The sequence below is a fragment of the Nyctereutes procyonoides genome, unplaced genomic scaffold (assembly GCF_905146905.1).
Source record: "Nyctereutes procyonoides isolate TBG_1078 unplaced genomic scaffold, NYPRO_anot_genome, whole genome shotgun sequence".
NCBI classification, from domain to species: domain Eukaryota; kingdom Metazoa; phylum Chordata; class Mammalia; order Carnivora; family Canidae; genus Nyctereutes; species Nyctereutes procyonoides.
The window spans coordinates 44,682,295-44,694,806 of record NW_026575140.1 but is presented as its reverse complement, the minus strand read 5'-3'; the positions used below and the strand labels follow the sequence as shown (position 1 = coordinate 44,694,806).

The following is a 12,512-nucleotide window of genomic DNA, read 5'->3' as shown; positions in this document are numbered from 1 at the left end:
AAACGAACTAGGGGTGGTGGAAGGGGAGGAGGGCGGGGGGTGGGGGTGAATGGGTGATGGGCACTGAGGGGGACACTTGATGGGATGAGCACTGGGTGTTATTCTGTATGTTGGTAAATTGAACACCAATAAAAATTAATTTATTTAAAAAAATAATAACCAGTTGACTTTTACCTGGTTTGGTATGCCAATCCCAACCTCCTGAAACATCTGGCTGAATGTTCACAGCAGGTGTACTAGAAGCTGCAAATGGGAAGAAAAAGAATCATAACAAAGTAACTGAGAACCTACTTTCTTGAGTTCACACAGAAAAACACTGTCCCTTCCATGAAGCCTGCATGACCTGTACCAAGTGGGTCCCAAGTGATTCATCTCCCCTTCTAAGCTCTCCCAACATTCTGCAAAACTGATATTTTCGTGCCTTCATCTATGGTTATTTACATTACAGTGGGTAAAACCCATATACTGTCTGTTTGTCTTCCAGAAGGAATATTGGCTTACCCATATTTTACTTCCATCCACACTTTGAATTAGTTCCTTGAAGACATGAAAAATTTTATTTTTGTGTGTCCTACCTCTACATGTAGCACAAAGTCAGTAGCCAATAAGAAAAGGTAAAAAGAAACTTAAACTCCATTTGCCTTTAGTTGGTATTAATAAGTGTATGAGAGCCATGATCAGCTTAGAACTGAAATTTTGTTTTATCCTCTGCTGTGACTGAACGAAGAATGATGAGGCAAGCAGAACATGTATTGAGCACTAACTATATACATCATTTACCATGCTGGTGTCATAGTTCACTATCACTCGAAACTAACTGCCATTTGAAGAGATCATTCTGACTGCCTCTCAAAATTCCAAATGTAGAATTTGAAAGAAATGTTCAGCTATAGAGAATCAGATATATTAGAAGAATACATATTGGTAGAGTAAACTTTTGCTGAATACATAACACATAAATAAATTATTGAGTTGATAAATACAATGGAAAGAAAAATCTAGAGTAAGGGCATGAAGATGAGTTATAATATGAAGTGAAGCAGTTGGAGACCTCACTGAGAAGGTGCCAGGGGAGCAAAGATCAAAGGAGGTGAAGGAGTTAGTCATGCCAATGCCTGGGGAAGAGAAGACAGCCAGTACAACAGCAAGAGACCAGTATGGCTAGAATGGAGAGAGGAAGAGGGAGAGGATATGAGGTCACAGCATTGGAGTGCATGAGAGCACATGGGCCACATAGGCCATTTTGATGACTCTGGCTTCCATGCTGAGTGAGCAGAAACGACAGCTTTAACCCCTATCCCTGCATCTTTCTTCCCAAAATAATTAACTTCCAAACAGGAGATTCTCTTCAGTGGCCACTACTCAAGGTGAGAGGTGAATTTCTTGTATGTTTTCCTAAGACCCCACTTTAAATAGTTTGACATTTAAGACCAATTGGAAATCACCCATAAAAGTTTTTCTTTGAATGAGTTCTCATTTTCAGAATTTGGCCAATGTTGTACAACTATCCTTTGTTTGCATTTGCAAAGTCAACCTGAAGTCAACCTGATGATGACTAGACTGCATTCACCTGGTGACCTCAGGGTGCCTTCAACAATACCTCACCCTGAAGACTGAGGCCAGTAATGTTCAGCAGACTTCAACAGTGAGAATAAGCTATAATTCTCTAGCTTGAAATCATTTGTTCTCCACTACAAAGCTCCAGTTTTAATCAGTGTTACCTAAATGATACCCTTTTGTACTTAACAAATGGATAATTACTATTCTTTTCATATAACCTAAGTCTCTAACATAGAAATATAAAGTGGTCCTCATATGTAATTTTAATTTTCTAGTGGTCACATCAAATAAGGCAAAAAAAAAAGCACTGGTGGAATTAATTAATATATTTTATTTAATTTTATTAAATATTTTTTATTTAATTTATTAAATATATTTTATTAATTTTAATATATTTTATTTAATCCTATGCAGTATTACCTTAAGGGATCAATATAAATATTCTAATGAGATATTTTATAATCTTTTTTGTATTAAGTTTTGAAATTTGGCATATATTTAATATCTAGAGAGCATTTCAAATCAGACTAGCCACATTTCCTGTGCTCAACCAGAGCTTTTAATATGTTACTGTAATTTTTGATTTCCAAAAGGGAGATGCATTATGTAGCTTTTCCCAAACAAAACAAAACACCTACAGGATGCTTTTATATATGAGGACCTATTAGTGTCTTGTGGAAAATTATGTTCCACTGAACACAATATAAAATACATTCTTACTGGGGCACCTGGGTGGCTCAGTTGGTTAAGTGTCCAATTGTTGGTTTCAGCTCAGGCTATGATCTTGCAGTCATGAGATCGAGCCCCACATGGGGCTCTGCCCTCAGCACAGAGTCTCCTTCAGATTTTCTCCCCCCTCTGCCCCTCTCCCTGTTCACACACTCTCTCTCTCTAAAATAAATAAATAATATCTTTTAAAAATTAATTAACTAAAATACGTTCTTACCATGCACTGTAGGTGAAGGACTTCTTGTAGGCTGAAGAAAGGGGTCACTGGAAGCACTGGATGTGGTCAGAAAAGAGCCCAGCAAGTCTTGACCTGATGGTTTAGAAGGGGCTCCAAATGGGTCAAAGGTGGCACCTAGGCAACCAAAGGAAAAACGTGTCTCTTTGTCCTGTGAGTTCATTCATTAAGTAAATATTGAAGAGTTGTCACTATAGGCAGGCATTAGACCAAATACTTGAAAAATGGGGATGAAGCCTGCCTCCTGAGCTTCCCCATAGCCCATCCCATTCTTAAAACATCCCCCAGGCCAATGATAGAACCTAAGGATTTGACTGCACAGAATAATCCTATCTCTGTGGACAAAGGAGGACTGTAGATTTATCCACTAGATGATCTGTAAACACTATAAATGAGCACCTCTTGGGCCCTCTATAAATGACTAGCAAAACCATACTTGGACCAAAAGAGATGCTCAATGAATAAACTGTGCTCCTATTGAATACATTAGTGGACAAATACTAGGCGGGGTAGCTCCGCTATCAAAGTGAACAGTAGAAAACCTCACTGATCAGGTTTTGCTTCGTTTTGTGTTTTTAGTGGTCTCTGGTTCACTTTAAAGTTAGAAAGAGGAGAAAATGAATGTTGCCATGTACCTCAAATGCTTTCTCAAAACACCACCCCTCGATAACTTGCTAGAAACCAGATGCAGATTTAGTGAAGTGAGGAAAAGTCTATGGATGTACTAAGAAGACTAGAACAAAGCGAGCAGCTGAGGTCTCCAGCAACAGTACAGTAAAACTAATATTGTGTCATTTCTTAGGGCTTCTGTTGCCTTTCATAAAAAAAATACTTCAACTGATTCTCAGTCTCTCCCTGTCAGATAATAGTATTATCTTTATTCCATAGAACCATTCCATGAAATGGAGGTTCCAGAAAGCCAAGTCAATCAATACAATCAATACATTTAGCCTCAATGTCATTATCTACATCCTGAGATACAGATTTAACTACTGTCTCAAAGATCCCTCGTAGCTCCAACACTAGCTTTACTATAGTCAACTGTGCTGCTAGCATATGTCCCTTAAATGTATCTTGAGGTAAGCAAGTACTTCTCTGCATAATCAAAGTGTATTCAGAAAATTACAATTCCAGGAAAACATTACAGGAAAACTAAAGAGAGAGCTCTCAAGTGAAATGGCCCAGTTCTGGACCCTGGCCCCAGCACTTACTAGCTGTATAAATGTATGTCACTAATTTGGCCCTATGCCTCCGTTTCCTTAACTATAAAAATAGGGACAATAAGAGCACCTAATTACCAGGTTTTTGTAATAACTGAATCCATGTTCAGTGTTAAATTTCATGTTAGGCAAACAGTAAGTACTCCTTGAATATTAGCTATTATGATTAGTAATAATTCATCAATCTACATCTCCAAGCAAACGTAACTGAAGCAGCTCAGGGATTGAAGCTTTGAGGAGAAAAAAACAAAGAAAAGATGAAGAGCTCAAATATTGACTCTTACATTGTCCTATCAAAACAGACAACATTTCTATTTCCTCTCGGGTTCTCAGTTTAACTGAAGATAGAGACCTCTAAGAGACTTTCAAGGAGACCAGAAAAGTCTAGCTTACTAGGAAAGTTCAGTTGTGCCTGCTTGGCCCAAAATTTACAATTCAAAACTGAGAGGTACAGTGCAACACGGAAAAAATCACCTTCTCCCACTCTTAGGGTCGGAGATGCAGAGGTGGAGGTGGCAGATCGGCGTGGTGTTGACTGGGCAGACGCAGGTCCACTTGGATGAAACATGTCTTCCACCGCTGACTGGCCAGCCTGGGCAGGCCCAGCTGCGGCTCCACCCCCAAACAGGTCACTCAGCAGTTCAGAATTGGTGGGAGGAGCCACTGGCGGAGAGAAGTTCTTACTTACTGCAGACCCTTCAAGGCCCAGAAGGTCCACATCCTCAGGTGGTGGGGGTGGAGGCGCAGCTGGCTCCTGCTGCTTTTTGCTGGGCTTTTTAGCTCCCTGTTGTTTGTCACAAATGGCACTGCCATGTGGACTGGAAAGGGTCAGAAGTTCATCATCCGACTGCTCACTTTCTGGATTCACTAGGGCAGCATGATCCTCTTCACAGAATGATTTTTCTGATTTCTGATCTAAGGAAGGCAAAGATAAAGGGTTGGTTACTGGCCACAGCATTACTGATTTCTGTGAGTTAGAATTAGTATGTAACTCCAGAAAGAGGGAAGGAGCAGCCCTGAGCAAATGCTGCCTTCAGATCCTTATTAATAGAAAACTTGCCATATTTCACATTGCGTCCAATTGCCCTTTGTTGAGCATCTGAGGGGCAATATAGCATAATGGGGAAGAGGACGAACTATGGAGCCAGACAGCCTGGGTTTGAATCCCAGCTCTACTACCTAACTGGTTCTGTGACATTGAGAAAATTCCTTTACTTCTCCTCTGTGTCTTGGTTTCCTTCTCAGCAGAATGGGGTAACAAATAAACCTAACTCAGCTAGCTGCTGTAAAAATTACATGAAATGACATACAGAAAGTATCAGATAAATATTAAGTAGCACTTGAGTGTTTATGATTATGATTATTATCTTCCAGGTGCTATGTTAGGCACTTTGTGGAGGAAAAAAAACAACCGTGTTATTTCCTAATCCTTTGCCAATTCCGCTCACTGTCTTTTCTTTTTCAGGCCTGCAGCCAAAAGCAAGTCCTTCCTCACACAATCTGGAGTGGAAGCAAACCACACACCTAACAAGTGAACTGACAAGAGGCTCCATCCAGGATGGTCCTTATACCAACCTGAAAGGAGACCATTTCAGCATAAGATGGGCAGCAGGGAAGAAGCCTGTTCTGGGGAAGGAATGGAGAGGCTGGTGAGGGACTTACCAGGCCCTCCTTAAGACAGATCCTACAAGGGAATTTTGTTATTTAATGTCAAGTATACCCCCATTTCAAATCAAGTACAGACCCACATCCCTAATCCCTAATTCTGAAATACAAAAAGTTATGAAAAGGGGAAGGTTTCACTAAGTTTGGAAGAAATTCAGCTGATGGAAAAATCTAACCAGAACGGATGTGAAAGTATTTATAATCTTCATTTATCTCACCCAGTATTATTCTTTTCATATGTTTCACTACAGAAACATTAATATGTTCCATTACAAGTTGTCTGAGATGCTGCTGGGGGATGCTGAGTAATATACAATTTATGTACCCTATCATCTTTCTAAAATTCAAAAACTTTTGCAATTCCTAAATACTTCTGGTTCTGTGAGGTTCAGATAAGAAGCTGTGCATTTGTGCTAAAACCTATTTCAGAGCCTAACAGGAATGATTTCTAAATTACTTACTACAATGTCAGTGTGGAGGGAAAAGTGAAGTTTTATTAAAAGCCTTTATGTGAGGAAGGTAAGATATGGGGAGCTTGTTACTGGGAGGAATTGGGAAGTCTACCTGCTGTCTAGGTTTTGCTGGGCTTTCCAAATTTTTTGTTATTGGTCTCATTTCTCAGTAGGAAATTCTGAAAGTAAGGCTTTTAATTCAAAGGAATTCTGTGAAATTTTTTTTTTCACCAAACGTGGAAAACTTCATAGACAATGGGAATACCATCTTATGTTCACATAGCAGAGAAAGATCAATCAAAAGAATGTTAACCAGAGCATTGCCAAAGCTATTTTCCTACCCCTTTCTTAGAGAAAGTCCTTACAATTCAATTCTGCATTGGATCTTGCAGTTAACCTCAGCAAACTCTACAGCAAGGAGGCAAATGTGTATGGACAGAATGCCAATGCCAGTCTACTAATGGCAGCGGTCTCAAATTTTACATTGGAAATATTCTAAAAACAACCCCAGGTTTGGCAGAAAAGGATATCATGATTGAGCCCAATTTCTGCCATGGCTGTTAAAGCACGTAGAAGAGACATATGGGCAAAGTGTTCCCCTTTTCTGCACCAGAGGGAGCTTAGATCTGCCCTGTTAGTAGTGAGAGCCCTCTAGGGGAAATGCCAGATTTTATATTTTCAGAATATGTACACAAGGGCAGGAGACAGAGTCCTTTATTAATTCGTGTGTTGGCATCATAAAGAGAAATCCTAGAAAATATCATGCTTATTCATAAATCCAGGAAAGATGGGATCCAAAACAGCACAGAGACAAAAGGTAGAATTTGGCTTAAAATGTTTTTTTTTACATTAGTCTAAGAGCACCCATGGAGTTGGAAATAGGGAAGTAATTTCAAATTGCCTGATTTGTAAAAGGAATGAGCACGGAGGGTGTGAAAGAAATAAGGAGGGACAAGGATGACTTGTAAGTGTTGTTCTCTTTGAGACTGCTTTGAGAACTAACCATGTTTATAGAAGAACCACATGACTTAAGGATCTAACCATGTAACTCAGAGAAGTGCTTGGAAGTACCTTGCCAACAGAGAGAGGAAAAGAAGCCACCTTGCCCAAAATGCCTGGGGTTGTCTGGAGGGATGTCTATTGGAGCCTGTCCTGCAAGACAAAAAGCCACGTGGCATCAATGAAAATATAGGAAATAAGTCAAAGTGATAACTAACACAGAGGCTTTGTCCTGAAAACAAAACCAGCAGGGGGGACTCATACCTCCTAACACCAGAGTATCTTGATGCTCCTGGTGAGAAGAGAAGAGAATGCTGGGATTGACATCTTTTGTGCAGTAATGTTCCCATGGTGGGGTTAAGTCTATCACTTTGTCGTGAGTCTGTAGTTCTACATCTAGAGTCACCTGAAATAGCTGAGGATATTTTTCTGGTACATCACATGCATCCAACTCAGGCCTACACGGGAATTTAAAAGAATAAGATTGGTAAAAACAATGAAATCAGTAGGATGTTCAGCACAGAAACCATTGTAGGTTGATTCAGGTTAACCCTGAGACTCATTCCTAGGGAGAAAGCAATCATTAACCAGTTAAGTTAAAAAACTTTACTGTTCTGAACCTGTTTTCCTCATGTAGAGAAAAAGGAGAATAATGCCCACTCAAAGAATTTGGATACTACTGTGTATGAAAGCATTCTAGGGACGCCTGGGTGGCTAAGCAGTTGAGCATCTCCCTTTGGCCCAGGGCGTGATCCTGGGGTCCTGGGATCGAGTCTCACATCGGGCTCCCTGCAAGGAGCCTGCTTCTCCCTCTGCCTATGTCTCTGCCTCTCTCTGTGTGTCTCTCTCATCAATAAATAAAATCTTTAAAAAAAAAAAAAAAGGAAAGAAATAAAGCATTCTAGAAGGAGGGCTGATAGATCCACGCAGTATGCATGGGCAAGGCCAAATCAATTGTCAACTTAATGAAATAGGCCCCAGCCGCCACCCTGAGCTCCTGAATGTCTACCCCTACCCTCATCCTATCGCCCTGGCTTCAGCCATCCCTCTGAGCTCCCTGGACCACACCATAATAATGCAACTAAGGTTCACCGTCTGGGATAGAAGGTTACCCTGCTTCAGTGCTATGGCCTGGCATCCTGTCTTAAGGGTCATTGCTCATATCATACCACAGATTAAACTGCCATCCCTGTTGAGAAACACAAAGGGATATACAGATGCAAAGGGTCATGGTATTTATACTTTGTTTCCACTTTATCCAGTCTTGTTCCCTCATATGATCCTTCAGACCTTTCTGTTTAAAGTCTTTGATCCATTATTGTTCAAGACAAATTATACCCAATTGCAAGTTCCAAATGCAGCCAGGCTCTCTGTGCTGCTAAGCTATACTCTTAACAGTCTTGTAGCACAGGATTCCAGGGGATGCTGCAGCAAAGAGCCAATGAGCCTTGGGCACAAGCATTTCACAGCTGCTTGTATTGAAAGGGGTGTTCCATCCATGCAGCACTCACTTGGTGAACTTTAAGACTGTGGTTTCCAGTGGTATGAATCCAGTATGAAACTGAAGCTGGAATATCTGGGTGTTGGTCACCTAAAAATACATTGGAGAAGCATATTACAATCAGCCAGTGAAAAGGGAACTGGATCAAAAGATTGTATTTTGGGGAGCTGTGCACCTTCAACTGTTTTGACATTTGAGCCTTTGTTTACTATAAATACTAAATAACCTTCCCATTTAGAAATAGCTTAGAGTCATTTCCAGACTCTTTTCCACGAGCCCTGCTTTGGTAAGCCATTTCCTCTTCCCCTAATGTCCCATGTTGCTGCACACTGCCATACTTTGGCTCATTCCATTCCTTCTACCCAGGATGCCTCTGCTTCCAACCTGATTAACTCAACCTTCAAGGGCCACCTTACAAGGTCATATCCTCTCTGTAACCCTTCTGTAGCCACCACTGGCTAAAATGAATCATTCCCACTATAGCATCTCATCCTATCTCTACTGTGATCATGGATATTCGGACATGTGGTGAATTTCTCCTGCTAGGCTGAGCTCCCTAAGGGCAGGAACCCAGTCTTATTCTTGTTTGTCCTAAACTCCTAAGGCAATAACTGGCACAAAGCATGCATTTAGCAAATATTTGATGAATTAAAATACAATTACTTATAAAATTAATCATAATATCCAAAAAGAGGCAAGACCCAAATGTCCATCAACTAATGAAGAGATTAATGAAAAGTGATATAGCCATAATGGAATATTAATTGGCCATATAAAGGAATGAAGCACTAATACATGATACAACATGGATGAATTTCAGAAACATTCTGCTAAGTGAAAGAAGCCAGTCACAAAGGACCACGTATTGTATAATTCCATTTATTTGAAATGTCGAAAATAGGCAAATCTATAGAAACAGAAAGTAGATTAGTGTTTGCTCAGAGGATGGAAGAGGGGATTGAGCAGTGGCCACTAATAAGTATAGAGTTCCTTTGGGGATGACAAAGATGTTCTGGAATTATATAGTAGTGCTGCAAACCTTTTATAAATGTTAAACATAATTGTACTATACACACTAAAAGTGAATTTTATGTTATGTGAATCTTATTGTAATAAAAAAATTGAAAAAATATAATTACTTAACCCCACATCCTTAATAGAAATATCTCCTCTCACATTGATCCAAATGGAACACTATAAAAAGGGCACAGGCTTCTAAAGAGCAAGGTTTGCTAGAAGTTATAGGGCTGTCAGCTTCTGGCAAAGTTATCATGCCAAAAACCAGACAAATCACAACCTGAGTCTCACTGCCTATAAAATGAGGGAAATGGGCATAAGTAATCTTTAAAGACTCTTTCTAATACTAAAACTGTAAATCATTCAAACTCAAAGTGATGTAGAGAAAAGACTCCAAAATATTCCTTATACTAAGGGATGCCTGGCTAGATCAGCCGGTAAAGCACGTGAATCTTGATCTTGGGGTTCAAGCTCCACACTCGGCATAGAGCTTACTTTAAATAATAAAATAAAATAAAATAGTCTTATTAAAGGCTCAGAAGAATTTATGCCACGATTCTTCCTGAAACCATACCTTAGCCTGTAGCCGGCTCCCGATGGTTGACCTCAAGTGATACATGGAAACAACCACGTCTCCTTGCACAGTGATGCTCAAGGGAATAAAGATTTTTCCATCTTGGACACGATATTCTCTTTAAACAGAGACACAAATATACATTGAAAGAGTCCAATCTTGTATAATCACATAGGTATAATCCTCTGTGGCTCTGGCCAAGGACCTGTTTCCCAAGCCTGGACCCAAGAACCATTTCTATCTGAGCAGAGTCAGGAGTACAGCCATGGGTGCAAACTGGTTCTGTTGTGGGATTGTATTGGTCTAATGCTAGGCCCTCTCTATCTCTATCCTATCTGGATTTCCAGATAAATTGACTGCCATCCCTACTTTGCAGATCTCATAACCCTCAAATATACCTAGCCCTGATGTATTTGTCATTTCCTAACTTAAATTAATAGTAAAAGCAGGGACAGAGGGAACAAAAATAGCCAACTCAGATCAGTATAGAAATTGCAATGCCATGGTCTATGAGGATCTTGGATACCAATCCCCAAATTCAATCTATTCCAAACTAACTTCATTTTATGTTACCATCCACTTGCTTCTCTCCACCCCACCCCTTCAGCCACCTGCCACTGGCACCTGCTTTTTATTTCTGGATTCTATAACATCTTTAATTACATCACTGTCTACCTACTTGCTCACTCAGAAACTTCATTCATCCCTGATTCTTCCCTCATCCTCACCAAATCTCATCAAGGTCACCTCTTTCTTAAATGTGCAGGTCCTCTGTCCCCATTACTGTCTTCATCCTCATTACAGCTCATGTCAGTCCCTTAGCTGGTATCTCCATTTGAGAGGGAGCTATAGCATCCCTTTATTTAGTTGTGCTTTTCTGTAATTACAACCTACGCTGAACTTTTTTTTTTTTTTTTTTTTTTTTTTAGTACCAGCCATGTCACAGTAATGTAGTTCTCACAGGAAGAATATGATCCAACTTACACAGGAATTGAGCAATTTACAAGAAGTGAAGAAAAGTATCATGACTTACTTCATTCGTTCAAAATCTGCACAGGTTGTATATATTTTGGTTTCTCCAATCAATACATCACAGTAGGGACGACATCCATTTCTCTGTTTGTTAAAAAAAGGAACTGGACTGACAGTGATGGACTTAATAGTGAGAGGTTTGAAGTGAGGGCGATAGGGTTTGTCTGCTAGGAGGTCACACATATAGCCCAGATATCTGAAACATAAGATTCACATTCTGTTAGTGCCCAGTACACCAGAAGAAAAGAAGCAATCTTTGCCATGAAGTCTGTTCTTATAAATGACTAACTTATAATAACAATTTACTGTGTAATTTCCTTAAACGTTAACTACCAAAAGAGGATGTGGCCAAAAATTTAGGAAAGCTTTCAGCTGGTAACATCACTATATGTCCCCCCAAAGAACTGATAAAGGGGTATTTATTAAATGAAAAAGCTTATGGGAGTCTTATACTAGCTCGATATTTGCACCTCTGTTCCTATTTGATCGACCAGATTCAGTTTATCAGCTAAAGGCTGGCTCCGGAAAAATTTTAGAATTTATCATCAGAAGCACTTTTAATCCAAAAAAAGTAAGGAGAAGTGATTTAAAAGAAGAAACTGTGACTAACAGAATATAATAAGGTCAATTCCTTTTTCTAAGGGCACAATACTGGTTGAAGACATTTGTGCCTACCCTGCATCTAGCTTACTTTACCTCCTGTGAGATGGCGACAGCCCAATTCCGGGTCGCTTTGCATATAACAATCGCACAGCTGGGCCAGGAGTAGAGTAAAGATTACAGAAAATGAACATAGCACCAACCAGAATTGACGATGCTGCCCGTCCATCCTGCCAAGGAAGATACGTAAACCTGTCACAAACATGAGCCAATCAGCCACTCACCACCGAGAACAGCTGTACTGGAGGTTAAAAGAGAAAAATCACTTAATAGAATGATTTTCAGTTCAAAAGTATGCACTTGAAAAACCAAACTCTGTCCCAGGTCTTCAAATCACAAAGTGGCAAGAAAGAGTTATTCTTAGGGTGAAATTAACTCTCTGCTAACCTAAGAAACCAAGCAACATAAATTTGATTCACATAGATTGACTGAAAAACAATTTAATCTTCAAAGTAGCTTTGGACCTGTAGGATCAGAACTAGTAGTTGAGCTCTCTTGGTGACAGGCCGGAGGTAGAGTTCACAGATTAGGTAAATACTGCTTTCTGGAATATGCTACGTATATATTTCACCCAAGGTATGTTCCTAGAAAATATCATAGAAAATAAAGAAGCTTTGTATGATTCAACCACATTCAATGGAGAAACATACACAGTTACATTCCTGACAGATGGTGGCCCAGGCTCTTCTAGAATATTTTAAGTGACATGGAGCTTGCTGCTACTTTGAAGAAGCCTAGTCCATCTTATAAAGTTATCCTTATTCAGGATAAAGTTCTTTATCTTGAGTAAGTTGAGTTGAAGTCTATTCTACTCAGTGATCCTCATTCTTCCTTCTGTCAGGAAAAAGTAAACCTACTTCTTTCTCCT

General features: G+C 39.7%; 1 protein-coding gene across 6 annotated transcripts in view; it reads right to left on the bottom strand.

Annotated features, from left to right (window-relative positions):
- The window catches only part of DNAJC6 (DnaJ heat shock protein family (Hsp40) member C6), a 140,180-nt gene that overhangs the window by 16,716 nt on the left and 110,952 nt on the right, over positions 1 to 12,512 (bottom strand). For all 6 annotated transcript variants that reach the window (XM_055304958.1, XM_055304957.1, XM_055304962.1 and 3 more), the window contains 9 exons: positions 11,681 to 11,814; positions 10,986 to 11,180; positions 9,953 to 10,070; positions 8,372 to 8,451; positions 7,125 to 7,318; positions 6,933 to 7,013; positions 4,219 to 4,659; positions 2,507 to 2,641; positions 175 to 243 (listed from right to left, as the gene is read on the bottom strand). In XM_055304958.1, the coding sequence (XP_055160933.1) occupies positions 175 to 243; positions 2,507 to 2,641; positions 4,219 to 4,659; positions 6,933 to 7,013; positions 7,125 to 7,318; positions 8,372 to 8,451; positions 9,953 to 10,070; positions 10,986 to 11,180; positions 11,681 to 11,814 (1,447 nt within the window). The remainder of the gene's footprint in view (positions 1 to 174; positions 244 to 2,506; positions 2,642 to 4,218; positions 4,660 to 6,932; positions 7,014 to 7,124; positions 7,319 to 8,371; positions 8,452 to 9,952; positions 10,071 to 10,985; positions 11,181 to 11,680; positions 11,815 to 12,512) is intronic.